This window comes from Manis pentadactyla, chromosome 7 (assembly GCF_030020395.1).
Source record: "Manis pentadactyla isolate mManPen7 chromosome 7, mManPen7.hap1, whole genome shotgun sequence".
Taxonomy (NCBI): domain Eukaryota; kingdom Metazoa; phylum Chordata; class Mammalia; order Pholidota; family Manidae; genus Manis; species Manis pentadactyla.
The window spans coordinates 45,866,488-45,881,933 of NC_080025.1; the positions used below are offsets into that span (position 1 = coordinate 45,866,488).

The window sequence follows — 15,446 nt, forward strand, 5'->3', positions numbered from 1 at the left end:
AGGATAAGCACGAAGTGATGGTGTTGACTTCTGGGTTGAGAAGGTGTCCCAGGAGATGAGGTTAAGAGGAATACACAGGGGCTTACAGATATTAGTAACATAGGTGGGGAACACACCCGTATTTAGTTACTTTATTTTACAGATTATATAAGACACTACATATTTTTATATCTGTAGATATTTCATAATGGAAGTGGAAAGCGTTTCTTTGTGTTGAAAGGTTAAGATTACATTAAAATTTGAAACCTAATTAGAAGAAACTTTGCAAACTAGGAGGCCCTCTAGTGCCCAAATCAGGTAAGTACAGTTAATATCTAAATTTTTGTTACACCGTCCACCCATAATCTCATTTCTTTAAAAACAGAAATTGATAGCAAGATGAGGTAGAATGGCATGCTGAAGTTACTCAAGTGAAATGGTGTGTTCTACATCAAATTTGTGAGAGCTCTTCTTTCTCTTTGAGTAGTGACCCAGAACAATAAGCTTCAATTCTTTAGCAAGAATGCTCATAAAACATTTCAAAATTCAAAAGAGAAACAGTGTTAAATTTTTATGCCTTCTGAATATTTTTTAAGTGGTTTTATCCCTAAATCCTTCCTTTAAAACTTTTAGAATTGCCACTTTTAATAGCAGTCATTTCCTTGCAGAATTTATGGAACAATCATACCAACCAGTCCTTCCTCAGGATTCAGCTCAAATATCACACAGCCTTCATTGTGAGTTGTGTCTCTCTGTGCAACTGAACTTTGAAAACACTGAGCTAACTTTTTAGGAGACTTATTTTATTCCATTTTCTATGATAATTATTTGTGTACAGAGTTTATCTACCCTTCAGATTTTTAAGCTAGGTGAGGGCAAAGTCTAGATTAGCACCTTCTTAGCCCAGTATCTGGGACATTTTACCTGAACTTTTTTCTTTCCTTTTGGTGGAATTAAATAGACATTTAGATGAGTTACATGGCTATATTTTAAAACCAAAGTTCATTTTGAAACAAATTGTTATGGTTCGGCCAAGTAGTCTGAAGAATTAGTCAGAAAATATGACATAGGAAAATTCAAAATGATGGTAGGATATAGTATATTGCACATAGCCACAGCAGAATATGGCTGCAGGAGAGCTCATGTGAAATTTAACTTGTTTGCCTCATGGGCATAGCTGATGTTTTAAAAAAATAGATATCAACTAACAATGATAATACTGCCATGATTCACACTTTGGCCTTGCATGAAATCTTCTGAAAGTTTATCAGTCATTATGGAAGCTGATACCATAATATCTATGACTTTTGGCAACTCAGTGGCATAATAAAAAGAGCTCAGGACTTACATTTCATATATATATACCAAGGTTCCCAGGGTAGTCAGTGACCAAAACTGAAATCTCCTTTGTGATTAACTACAGTTCTCTCAGAAAATAGATGTCTTTCTTCTTAAGTGATGTTCCATATTAGGCCCTTTTTTATTCCTTCATTTATAATAAAGCCCATCAGCCCATAGTAAAGTAAGGGGAATAATTATGCTTGAAACTCACCGACTTGTGTTGGTATAAAGAATTTTCGAGCTCCGAGGCTTGGCCACAGACGTGGTGTCTACAGCGGGGTTGTCAATGTCATCAGCGTTTGTGGACTGTACGCAGCCACTGTTGAGGTGGCAAGAAAAGATGACATGTTTCTTTATAAGAAATAGAAGAAATAGGTAAACAGTGCCTAACTTTCAAAGGAAATCTTACTTGCTAAAATAGATCAAACACTGAAAATGAAAAAAAAAAAATAACCAGGAGGATGAAGCAATTTGCCTTTAAGAAAGGGGATTTTCCCTTTTTTGGAGTAAGAGCTGTCAGGCACTTGTGAACTTAAGTTTGGGACAGAGTGAAAGTGACAGCTGGTTTGTGTTTTTGAGCAAAGCAACTGACTGTTTCTGCAGTCCTGGGACAGCTCCTCCGTCAGAGACTGGGAGGAGGCCCGGGGAAGCTGAGGCAGGTGCCTGCCGGCGCTACCAGGGGTGCTGGGAAGATGGAAACCTACGCAGTGCCCTGGGTCCTGGACAGCCAGCGGTGTGCCTTCAGGAGCCTGAGAGACGGCTGAGTGACATCTGTCAGTGTCCTCGAGGCACTTCCGGGCCACTAGTACCAACCCTAGTCAACTACTGTAGAGCAGAAGAAGCAACAGTAAAGCGGGACAAAGATGACAGGCCCAGACACCTCCACTTTATTGGATTTGCTTGGTTCTAAGGTACTGCAATCTGCATGCTTATATCCCCCCCAAATTCATATGTTGAAATCCTAATGCCCAAAGATGATGCCATGAGGAGGTAGAGGTATTAGGAGCTGGGAGGTACTTCAGAGCACAACGTGGGGCCCTCAGGAATGACAGTAAGGGTCTTGTCAAAGACTCCCACATAGGGTCCCTTCCCATGTCCAGGCGAGGATAGAAGTCTGTGGCCCACAAGAGGGCCCTTGATGACCACACTGGCATACAGATCTAGGACCTCCAGCCCCCAGAACAATGTGACAACTATAGAATAAGGAATGACAGGGTGTGGTGAATGGGAGTATGGTCGTAATGTTCATACACTATGTGAAGTACAGTACATATCAGTTCTAAGTGGCCTGCGGCAAGTTAAAGATGTCTATTGTAATCTCTGAAGCAACCACTAAAATGTAATATATAGCTGTACAGTTAAAGAGCCAAGTCATGACTTAAATTGGAATGCTAAAAGAAGTCCATACATTTAAATAATTCAAAGAAGGCAATAAAAGATGATCAGAGGAGCAGAAATATAAAGGAAAACAAAAAACACTAATAAAATGGTGCATCTAACCCAAATACATCAATAGTTGCATTAAATGTTAATATACTAAGCATTCCAATTAAAAAGCAGAGCTTATTAGAATGGATAAAAAGGCAAGAGGTATACTTTCAATATAAAGATACAAATAGACTGAAAGTAAGTGAAGGAAAATATATCAGGTGCATATGATATGTTTACTGCAATCATGCTGGAACATAAAACAAGTCTTAATACATTTAAAAGTATTGAAGTGATTCCATATGCGCTCTCCATCCACTGCAGTTAAATTAAATATACATAACAATAGGATGCATAGGACAATAAAATGCCTATTGTCTATAAGCCACCCCGTGTGTAGTATTTTGTTTTAACAGCCTGAACAAACTGAAAGGTGGGTTGTGCAAAATGATGGCCGAAGTTCATCTCAGCCATGCCTGGAAAGCGAGGGTTAAATGGGGAAAAGCAAGAGGAGGATTTCTGTGCTTCAGTGTTAGCGGGCACACCTTCCTCATCAAGTGTAGAAGCCTTTCTGGTTGACAACACCCAATGTTAGTAGCACCCAAGGTATTTTATTTCACAAAATAACCAATTTGGGAAAACAGAAAAATACTGCTCCCCCTTCCTTTCTTTTATCAAAATCTTTAACAAACCTGTGTGGAAACTGCTGACATTAAACAGGCACTGTGCTAAGAAAACATTAGAACCCTGTTAGAAAGCATAAGGTACCTTAAAAGGTGAGTTATAAACACTAGTGGGATGAAAGCAACTACAATTTAGATGTAAATCTAGTAATTTTTAAAACGTTAAGGAAAACATTACTTACGTATAGAGAGGAACGTATTTGCTTCTAGAACTTGGACTCACACTTAGAAAAAAGAGAAAGGGCAATTGTTATTGATACTTACTAAATATCAAATTGCCACAGTAGTAAAAATGAGTCTTTAGCCATAGGAATTGGGCTCCAAGAGTTTGTAATTTAAAACAGAAATGATTTAAAGAAGTAGGTTTAGGTGAAAACAAAAAATAAAACTCCAAACTCTCAGGGATGTATGTGTCGGTTGACTCATGGTTCAGCCCTATTGTGAATCCCTCCTCTTAGGATTTTTGTTGTGTACTTCCTTAGTGATTAGACATGCAATAGTTGGCTTAACCAAGTGGGCGCATTTTCTTAGACACACAGAATTTTTACTTCTAAGTGGGCCATATTGACATCCAAGTCTAATAGTCCACAGTACAGATGGAGCAGCTATGGCACCAATTTCAGTGACTTATACAATATGCAGTTATTTGCAACACTGCAAAGAGCTCTGGCCCTAGAATCAGCCATTTCTCCAAGGACCTCAGAATTTCTTTTATTGGAGAATGTGCTTAAAAACCAACATCTGGGTGCTAAATGTGCCTGTCGCTACTGGTGTGGCCTTGTTTCTAGGCCCTCTCCTTGGACAGAGCTAGGAATGTACAGATGCATAGGAACCCACAGAGGTCCACATACCTACATATGTCTCTGCAGCTACTATCTGTATGAATATTGAAATAAACATGAGTTCACAGGATGTCTCCCACTCTACTCCAGAACCCACAGTTCATCCTTAGGCTTTCTCTCTTACTTATTTGTAATTTCTTTCTCTGACAGCGTGAAAACTACCTCCCATTAAATACCAGGTGTGCTTGTCATTCAAACCTAGCACACATGTAAGATGTTTTAGAATTGGCAACCCATTTCCCTGTGAGAAACACATTTACCAGCTAGAGTAAACTGCTCATATACAGTTCTTCATCTGTAACCTTACAGTATTTGGTCAAAATTCTGTATCCAAATTTATTGTAGTCCAAATTTACTCAGGAGCACTCCTTTTCTCCCCATCCACCTAAGTGCAGTTATGTCACTTGTTTGTAACACAGATACTTGTTCCAGTTGGGATTCCCTCCTGGAATTCCCCAATATCCTGGTAAGCTTTATTATTGATTTTTTACTTTGCATTCAGTTAAGTTCATTCTTCGTGGCATACAGTTCTGTGGTTTGACAAACGCAGTCAGGCAGCTGACACCACAGAACTGTACAGCCCAGTTCCACCAGCCTAAATGTTCCCTTTATAGGCTCTTTCCGTTCAGCTCATTTCCTCTCCCCCAACTCACGGCAAGCACTGGTATCGTCCCATTCCCCGTAGTTTTGCCTTTTCCATAATATTATATAAATGGAATCATACAGTATGTGACCTTCTGGCTCTAGATGCTCTCACTGAGCAAAATGCTTTTGAGATTCATACTGCTGTGTGTTGTTTGTCTTTTTGACTCCTGAGTAGCATTCCTTTGCATGGGTGCTCTTGAGCATGTTTGTCCAGTGCACGCTTTTCCATTCACCTGTTGAAAGATATCCTGATGGTTTCTAGCTTTGAAGACTATTGATAAAGGTGTCATAATAAACATTCACTTGCTGGATTCTGCGTGAGTTCCTGGGACCAATGTTGCCATGGCTTGAGGTGAGAAGGACCCTCAGGAGCTCTGAGACGTGGCAGTTCTGATGGAAGCGTAGGGCTTCTAGTTCATTGGATGATTCATCATTAAAAAGTATTGTCCCATAAAACTGGAATAAAAATTCTACCAACTGGGTAATCTATTTGCTATTTTACCACAAGAATGTAAACAGTTTTTTTTCATTAGCACTCACATGATATTAAGCATTAGTGCCAATTTAAATCCTTATTCTTTTAAAAGGTATTTCAATGGAATTATCGGTCATTTCAGCTTGCTGTATATACAAGGATCTTATTTTGTTTGTTTTCAACATTATTACCATTTAGTTTATGCATTGGAATCTATTATTTGTACTGAAAAATTTTACACATTTGGCAAAAACATCTTTTAAAAAATCTTTATAAAAATCTTTACACATTTTAAAAATGTGGGTCAAAAAAAAAATCTAAGTTTGCTGACAAGACCCAATATTTTTCTCAATATTGTCACTATTTACAATTCCAAACCTAGCAGTTATGATTTTTCTTATTTCTACTTCATTATTCTTTTTTCTTCCAATAACAACAAAAATTCTTCTTAGGAGAACAGTTTTTGCTGGTTGTATTGAAGTTGTACAGTGGTCAAAGATCTGAAAAATCTTACCTTTGATATCATTTTTCCATGATTGAAATTTACCAAAACTTTCATTTGTTTTGCTGATTAAGGCTAAAAATCTTCTTTACTTAGCAATTTATCATGGATTAGGTAAATATAAAATTAAATGTACAAGATTAACCCCTCCATTGAGGTGATGATTAAATTGACTATCATCAAACCAAAAATTCAGATGAAACTCCTGGAAACAAAAGATGGAATGACCTCATCGCGGACAGCATGTTTTTCTTATACATTGTCTGTCCCACACTTTTCCTCATAACCAGCTGTGCTATTTGTTGCAAAATGCAATTATTGGCTTAAAGTTCCATGTGATTCATTCTGATATTTTCTATTTTATTTAATTTATATAAAGTACTGGTTATAAAATACAACTGATGGGTTGCAACTCACCACTAATGGCTACAAATCACTCACTAAACTACTTAGTAGGGTCTGCTTTGTTGAACTAGACCAGGGTAATTGCTTAATCATGTTGAGAAATGGAGTCCTAGCTCACATCATAAGTAAGAGTCGATTTCAAGCGGTTTAAAGACATAAATGTGAAAAAGAGAACTTTGAATTTTTAGGAAAAAAAAGTAAGTAAAGAGGATAAAACTTTATTACTTCTGGATACGAAAAGATTTTTATATTAAAATCTCCAAAAAAATAACAAAACATGGAGAAGAATGTTGATAAATTCAGTTTCATTAAAATTCAAAACTTCAGTTCAGGAATGGATGCTGTAAGAAAAGTCACAGACTAAAGGGAAATACTTTGATGCATATTATTACCAATAAGGGGATTTTATTCAGAAAAATAATCATTAAAGTTTTAATGGTCAATAAGTAAAAGACCAATAACCAAACTGCAAAAGGGCAAAATAGATGAACAGGTAAGTTATAGATGTGAACACACAAGTCATAACTTAAAAAATTATTATTAGTGATCAGGTAAATGTGAGTTAAAATTATAACAAAAAGACTGGAATTTTTTTAACTTGAAAAATCCAAATATTGGCCACAATGTGCAGTTTGGGGAATTCAAGTACTGCCAGCAGTTGAGTCCATTGGTAAAACTCATATGGAGAAGGATGTGACAATATCTAGACTGTAAGAAGTGTATGCTTCTTGGTGCAGAAATTGTGGACACAAGTATGTATAGATAAATGCCAGAAAAGTTTTTATACTCTGGAGCATGAAGATAAGGGGACATTATTTCCAACTGCAATAAAAAACAGAAAAAAATTAAATTATGAGAATGGATAAATAAATTGTTGTGTATCCACTGAGTGGAAGATGATATAGCAGGGAGAATGAAGTCTTAAAGATACAGAAGGCATCATATATGAGTCTCACAAGCACAATACTGAACAAAAACGTTGAGTTGTACAAACAGGGGTATGACATCACCTATACTGAGTTTATAAACATGGCATGCAATACCATATCTTGGCTAAGAATAAGACATATACTTTAAAGGATTAAAGGGATGCATGAAAATGTGAAACATCAAATGGAGAATAGTGGTGATCCATGTGGAAGGAACACGTGCTTAGGGAGAAGCACATGGAGGCTTCTACTGTGTTGGTAATGCTTTATTTCTCAAGCTGGGAAGTAGATACACAGATTATATCATATTCAGATTGTATATATTGAAATATTGAAAATTGATTTAATAAATAAAAAGAAATGATGACCTGGATTGTGAGTTGTAGTGAGAACAAAAGTAAAGAGACAAAACAGTGACATTTTTCAAAGGCAGAAACACCTAGTTATTTTAAACTAAATGTACATAATCACATCTGTGAAAGGGTTAGTAATGAAACCATATGTTCTAGCAGCAGTAGAACACAAAATAACTATATGATAGACAAGTTGATAAAAAATTATAATCCTGTGGAGTCCATGGGTTTTGCAATGTTATAATTCTTTATATCAAATTGTTCATAAAGTCATTCTTTATTTTTAAATGTTGCTGTATATTTAATAGTCTATATTTTAAAGGGAGTTAAGAGAAAATAAGAAAAAGCAGCAACCTGAGAAATTGAACTGGAATTTGTATTCAGTCATAGGGATGGAAGTCTGAGGGTCTCTGGAATGCTCTCTAGAAATATGCTCCTCACCCCTCTCCTTAACCCATGGGCTAGAACAACAAGGCTTAACCATAAATATATGATGGTGAAATTCTAGTAATGAGAATATTAAGAGATAAAACTTACAAATTAACTGGTTTAACTGGTGCCACAAAGGATCTTGTTTGAAATCTGTCCCAGAGTCCACCAACCATCTAAAATCATCATCAAAATCAATGACACATCACATGAACATGTTACTGTACTCTCTAGTAAATAAGCTCCAATTACTGTAATTTCTAGTGTATCAGCTCCATATTCTGAACAGTCCTCTCTGCATCCTAGGCAAGCCCAGGCTCCAGTGAAAGGTACACCCCAAGCATCCTCAGCAACTCCGGGTTTGTTCCAGAGCCATTCCTGGTCTCTGCCTGCTCTTAAACCCTCCATTGCAGTTTGTTTTCTCATAGCTGGAATGTGCCTCATTACCCACCTTCTTTGGACTGAAGCCCTTGTGAAAGGCCTGATTTTGTTTTTCACCCCAGAGACTGTGCTCTCTTGGATCCACTTCACCCACTCTGCAGGCCCAGACTAATCCCAAAAGATTGAGGGGATCAGTGTGAGCTCAGAGCAGGGACATCTAATCCAGTGTTACCAAGTCGAAAGTGAGGTCTAACATAAGACCTGAAAGATTCTCTGGATTGAACCCAGAATAAAAATACAGTGCTGAAGGCAGTGGAATGCTATTTGCAAAAGATATGGCCTGAGAAAGAGCATGGCAGATTTGGGGACTTGAGGGAGGTCTAGTATAAAATGTGATAGAAGAGATACAGTGTGGGAGTGATGTGTGGCTGATGGGGTGGACAGGCAAGGGGGAGAGGAAGAAGAAATGGGGTTGAGGAGGGGTTGGGAAAATAACAGAGAACTGGGGACATATCCTGTTAAAGGAGTATGGACTTTATAAAACGTGATAGGCTTTAATCAGCAGAAAAACATAGAGAGATCCAGATGTTAGGAAAAGTACCCTGAGTGTAGCGTGTATACAATAGTCCATGGGATGAATTCTTGATGTTCAGAAGTGAAATGAATGGAGATCTCTATAGACAACTAGGAATGCTTTGTTTTACTAGATAAGAGCTCTTTAACTCATGGATTTTCCCATTTTGGCTCAGAAAATGCAAAGGTGAATTCTAGATTCAATTTCAAGATCTGTTTTCAGAATAGGTTTTCTGGTGGAATCATAATCATTTCTCCATGTTTTCTTCATTATTTACTCCTTCTTTTGCAATGTTTAAAATAGACACAGTCTTAGCAAATGACTTTTGAGAAAGAGGGAGTCTTTAAATAAAATTTTTAAAAATTCAGTATAGATAACATTAAATGATTTGAGGTCACTGGTGACTTTTATGATTATGGCACTTTCAATTCCATAAATGTATATATCTACTTATTCTTTTCACAGTAAAGTAAGTATAATTGTGACTTACAGTTTTGCAGCTCAATTCAGTAATAAATGAACTATTGCAAAAATGCAAATTCAAATGGCAAAAGGGGCTTGTGCACAAGCAATTAAGGTCCCAAATCACTGACCTGAGTTACTGCTGGCAGCCTTTCATATCTCTTCAGTGTAAAACACTGTGAGATGACATCAGCAGCTTTTTCCACTGTTGTTTCTTCTGGATCAAGTTTTGGTGGTAGCATCTTGTCCCAAGGAACAACTTCATAAGCTCTATGAAATCATTAAATAATCACATTTTATGAAAAATATGTATTCAATTGATACAGTTCATGACAATGGCAACTGTGACAGGCAGAATTCTAAGGTGAACTCAGGGTTTCCTGCCCCTTGCTGTACATGCCGTATTTAGTCACCTCCCCTCAGATGAGGGCAGAGCAAAGGAAGATGGGAGGATATCCCCTGTGTGATACCTTATCTGGCAACTTCATGTGCTAAACGGATTATGCACCTGTAGTTAAGTTCCCTAATCAGTTGAATTTGCATTGATCAAAAGATAGCTGTTCTAAGTGGGTGTGACCTAAACAGGTGAGCCCTAAAAAGAGACAAAAAAATCAGCAGATGCTCTCCAGCTGTCCTTAAAGAAACAAGTCTCATGAGCCCTACAGCTGCAACAAACTGAATCCTTCCAACAGTTCTCAGAAGATGAGGACCCACCCTCATCTGACACCTTTATTCCAGCCTGAGAAACCCTGAGCCTTGATCCCACCTGCGGCATGCCTGGAGTTCTGGCCCATACAACTGTGAGATAATAAGGGTGTGGTTTAAAGCTGATAAATTTGTGGTAATCTGTTACATGGTAGTAGAAAATGAATGCATATACTTACATATATCTTACAGATGACAAAGAAAAAAATTCATTTGACCCTTGTAGCAGGGCAGGAAGATCATTAGTTTACAAATAAATGAAGCATTGCTTAGAGAATTTAATTTGTTTAAGGTCATTCAGCCACAGATGGTCAAAGTCAGGACTCAAATCCAGATTATTACCTCGAAGAGTTAGCAGCATTCCTCCTTTTCTATACCAATGCAACCAAATAATAAAAGTCATGAGCATGGTAGAAAGATTCCAGCCATCTTGTGTGTGTTTGTGTGTGTGTGTGTACAAAATCTGCCCATCTTACTTGTCCACTTACATGATGTAAAATAGGTCACCACTCCCTCCTCCCTGAAACACTTTGTTAACATTGACTTGCAATTGCTTCATAGCAGGCTTTGAGCCATGGCACCAACTTATTTCTCTCTCTAGCCCAGACCTCTCTCCTAAACTCCAGATCCACATGCTCCATCACTTGACATGGCTACTTGGATGTCTAATGAACATCTTTCTATTCAGCAAGATTAAAATCAACTTCTTATCTTTCCCTCCATACCTGCTCTACCTGCCTTCATCACATGAAGCAATGGTAACTTCAGCCCATCCTGCTGCAAGGTCTGAAGCCTTGGAATAATTCTTGATTCCACTATCTTTCTGACTCATTACCTCAAATCTGGAAATTGTGTTACCATTATTTTCAACTATATCCAGAAGAATAATGCATGCATGCAGTTATTGCATAAACCTTCCTACCATCCCCTCTGAGCCAAACTTATCTCTGACTTGGATGCAGCCATAATCTCCTACCTGGCCTCTCAGTCTCTCTCCTCATCCTGTCTGCTCTGAACACAGCAGCCAATACTGTGTCTTGATACACAATCTGGTCCCTGCCACTTCTTTGCTAAACCCTGTGTTCCCTCAGAGCAAAAGCCCTGGTGTTCACAGATGCTGAAAGCACCCACAAGACCTGGGTCCTGAGCACTGCCTGCATGTTGCCACCTCTGCTTTTCCTTACTCCCACTCTCTTACTTTGCTCCAGGAACCCTGTCCTCCTGTCCTCCCAGGACATTCCAAGCACACTTCTGACGTACGGCTTGCATTCTATATTCCCATTACCTGGATAATAGCCACTTCATGTATACGCATGTTGCTCCCTTACCTCTTCTGAGCTTCTACTCTAATCCCATCACTGAAGGAGGCCTACCCAGAGCACCTATTCATTAGTGAAGCCCATTAGCTCACACACAGAACATGCCTGACCTTACACTTTTCTACATTTTTCCTTTTATCTTTTCCTAGACTCTTCACCTTAGAAGATATGATTCATCCTACGTATCATGTTTGTTGCTTATTATCCATAGCCCTTTAGAGATTTCTGCCTTATTCATGATGAATTTCAGAGCATAAACATATAATAGCTACTCTGTATGTTTTCTTGAAGAGTAAATGAACTTCCAAGCTTTCTCTACCCTTGTTTTCTATGACCTTGTTCTCTTATCTCCTCCCTCTCTATTTCCTTTCTGTTTTGGACTTTTTTCTTCCATAAAACATAGGCTTTCTTTAAGACTCTTCCTAGACCTGTTTATTTTTGTAATCAATGTAACTTAAAATTGGTGGTCTCTAAATTATTCATATAATACAAGATAATATGAACAGGAGATTGGATTAAAGATGGCGGCGTGACAGGAGAGACAGAGGCTTCTTCCTAAAACAGGATACAATTAGAAAATGTAGTTGGCTTGTCTAATCCTGAGAGAGCAATAGGAAAGAGGACATGTCAGACTGCACACACCTGGAGAAAAGAGCAGACCTCAGCAAACGGGGTAATGTACCAGAGCTGTGGCTCTGTGGGACCCGAGCCCCTGCCCCACCCCAGCTCACCAGTGGGAGGAAGAGAAACGGAGCAGGGAGGAGTGGAAGGCTTGGGACTGCTGAATACCTAGCTCAGGAAATCTGCGCTGGGAGCACAAACCTACATTTCATGGTGCTTTCATGAGACTTGCATGACTACTGGGTTGGAAAGTTAATACAGGCAGAGTTCCTGGGGAGACTGGGATTCCGGCTGCTTGTGGAAAGCATGGATCCATATCTGGCTGCTCTGGGACAAAAACTTATACCTGTGTGACCGGCCCACTGGCTCAGGCAGTGAAGACAGGCACAGCAGCCAGGAGGCAGGGAACAGCTCTTTCCTACCCGCAGGCACCAGTACCGCTCCCCTGCGACCCCTGATATTGCTTCAGGGGCTCAGCAGCTCCAGAATAGAGCTTCTGGACACTAGAGGGCGCCATATACAAACAGGAAACATCAAAGGAACCATGTCCAGAGTAATATTATTAATACAACTCCCGAGAAAGATTTAAATGATATGGACCTCGTGACTCTTCCTGAAAGGGAGTTCAAAATAAAAATCATCAACATTCTAATGGAGGTTTGGAAAGACATCCAAGAACTCAGGAATGAATTCAGGTCGGAGATCCAGTCATTGAAGAGCACAATGAAGGGTATTCAAAGCAGGTTGGATATGGTGGAGGAGACAATAAATGGAAACTAGAGAAGAGGAATACAAAGAAGCTGAGGCACAGAGAGAAAAAAGGATCTCTAAGAATGACAGAATATTGAGAGAACTGTGTGACCAATCCAAGTGAAATGATATTCACATTATAGGGATACCAGAAGAAGAAGAGAGAGAGAAAGGAATAGAAAGTGTCTTTGAGGAGGTAGTTGCTGAAAACTTCCCCAATCTGGGGAAGGAGAAAGTCTCTCAGGCCATGGAGATCCACAGATCTCCCAACACAAGGGACCCAAGGAAGAATATACCAAGACACATAGTAATTAAAATGGGGAAGATCAAGGATAAGGACAGACTGGTAAAAGCAGCCAGAGACAGAAATAAGATCACATACAAAGGAAAGCCCATCAGGCTAACATCAGACTTCTCAGCAGAAACCTTACAGGCCAGAAGGGAGGGGCATGATGTATTTAATGCAATGAGGCAGAAGGACCTGGAACCAAGATTACTTTGACTGGCAAGATTATCATTTAAATTTGAAGGAGGGATAAACAATTTCCAGATAAGCAAAAGCTGAAAGAATTTACCTCCCACAAACCATCTCTACAGTCTATTTTGGAGGGTCTGCTATAGATGGAAGTGTTCCTAAGGTTTAATAGCTGTCACCAGAGGAAATAAAAGCACAGTAAAGAAAGTAGAACAGCTAATTACTAAGCAAATGCAAAATTAAATTAACTATCCCCAAAGTCAATCAAGGGATAGACAAAGAATACAGAATTTGATAACTAATGTATAAAGAAAGAAGGAGGAAGAAAAAGGACGAGAAATAGAAAAGAACCTTTATATTGTGTTTGTAACAGCATATTAAGTGAGTTAAGTTTAGACTCTTAGATAGTAAGGAAAGTAACCTGGAGCCTTTGGTAACCACGAATCTAAGGCCTGAAATGGCAATAAGTACATACCTATCGATAATCACCCTAAATGTAAATGGACTGAATGCACCAATCAAAAGACACAGAGTAATAGAATGGATAAAAAAGCAAGACCCATCTATATGCTGCTTACAAGAGACTCACCTCAAACCCAAAGACATGCACAGACTAAAAGTCAAGGGATGGAAAAAGATATTTCATGCAAACAATAGGGAGAAAAAAGCAGGTGTTGCAGTACTAGTATCAGACAAAATAGACTTCAAAACAAAGAAAGTAACAAGAGATAAAGAAAGACATTACAAAATGATAAAGGGCTCAGTCCAACAAGAGGATATAACCATTATAAATATATATCCACCCAACACAGGAGCACCAGCATATGTGAAACAAATACTACCAGAAGTAAAGGAGGAAATAGAATGTAGTGCATTCGTTTTAGGAGACTTCAACACACCATTCACTCCAGATGACAGATCTACCAGACAGAAAATAAGTAGGGACACAGAGGCATTAAACAACACACTAGAAAAGATGAACCTAATAGACATCTATAGAACTCTACATCCAAAAGCAACAGGATACACATTCTTCTCAAGTGCACATGGAACATTCTCCAGAATAGACCACATGCTAGGCCACAATAAAGCCTCAGTAAATTCCAAAAGATTGAAATTCTATCAACCAACTTTTCAGACCACAAAGGTATAAAACTAGAAATAAATTTTACAAAGAAAACAAAAAGGCTCACAAACACATGGAGGCTTAACAACACACTCCTAAATAGTCAATGGATTAATGACCAAATTTAAATGGAGATCCAGCAATATATGGAAATAAATGACAACAACACAAAGCCCCAACTTCTGTGGGACGCAGCGAAAGCAGTCTTAAGTGGAAAGTATATAGAAATCCAGGCATATTTAAAGAAGGAAGAACAATCCCAAATGAATAGTTTAATGTCACAATTATCAGAATTGGAAAAAGAAGAACAAATGAGGCCTTAAGTTAGCAGAAGGAGGGACATAATAAAGATCAGAGAAGAAATAAACAAAATTGAGAAGAATAAAACAATAGAAAAAAATCAATGAAACCAAGAGCTGGATCTTTGAGAAAATAAACAAAATAGATGAGCCTCTAGCCAGACTTATTAAGTGAAAAAGAGAATCAACACACATCAACAGAATCAGGAACAAGAAAGGAAACATCATGACGGACCCCACAGAAATACAAAGAATTATTAGAGACTACTATGAAAACCTATATGCTAACAAGCTGGAAAAGCGAGAAGAAATGGACAACTTCCTAGAAAAGTACAACCTTCCAAGACTGACCAAGGAAGAAACACAAAACACAAAGGGGCTGTGTCCTGAAAGATAAAAGAAATATATCATTAAAACAAAATTCTGTTGGAAAAAAAGGCTTACTTTTGTGTAGACGACTTATAAAATGAATCCTTTGCATTATATTTCTCGTTTGCTTGGAAAAGTGGTTCTCCATCATCCTAAAAGGTGGGAACGATAAGTTAAAAGAGGTCATATATAAATGGGAATTGCTAATGGTTTCTACTCACCATGTTTCCTTTTTTCCTCTTTTTTTTTCATTTTTCTTCTTTCCTAGCACATCCTGGATGGACCAAGTTGAGCACTTCTCTACTTTCCTCTGTTATTTTGGAAATTAACATCCTGTATATGTTCCCCTAATGA

The 15,446-nt window shown here is 38.3% G+C and overlaps 1 protein-coding gene across 1 annotated transcript in view; it reads right to left on the reverse strand.

Moving 5' to 3' along the window:
* The window catches only part of SPMIP7 (sperm microtubule inner protein 7), a 52,005-nt gene that overhangs the window by 12,502 nt on the left and 24,057 nt on the right, over positions 1 to 15,446 (reverse strand). Inside the window, exons 3-7 of the mRNA XM_036918996.2 lie at positions 15,168 to 15,244; positions 9,560 to 9,698; positions 8,120 to 8,187; positions 3,614 to 3,655; positions 1,532 to 1,639 (exon numbers count right to left, since the gene is read on the reverse strand). Coding sequence (XP_036774891.2) covers positions 1,532 to 1,639; positions 3,614 to 3,655; positions 8,120 to 8,187; positions 9,560 to 9,698; positions 15,168 to 15,244 — 434 coding nt within the window. The remainder of the gene's footprint in view (positions 1 to 1,531; positions 1,640 to 3,613; positions 3,656 to 8,119; positions 8,188 to 9,559; positions 9,699 to 15,167; positions 15,245 to 15,446) is intronic.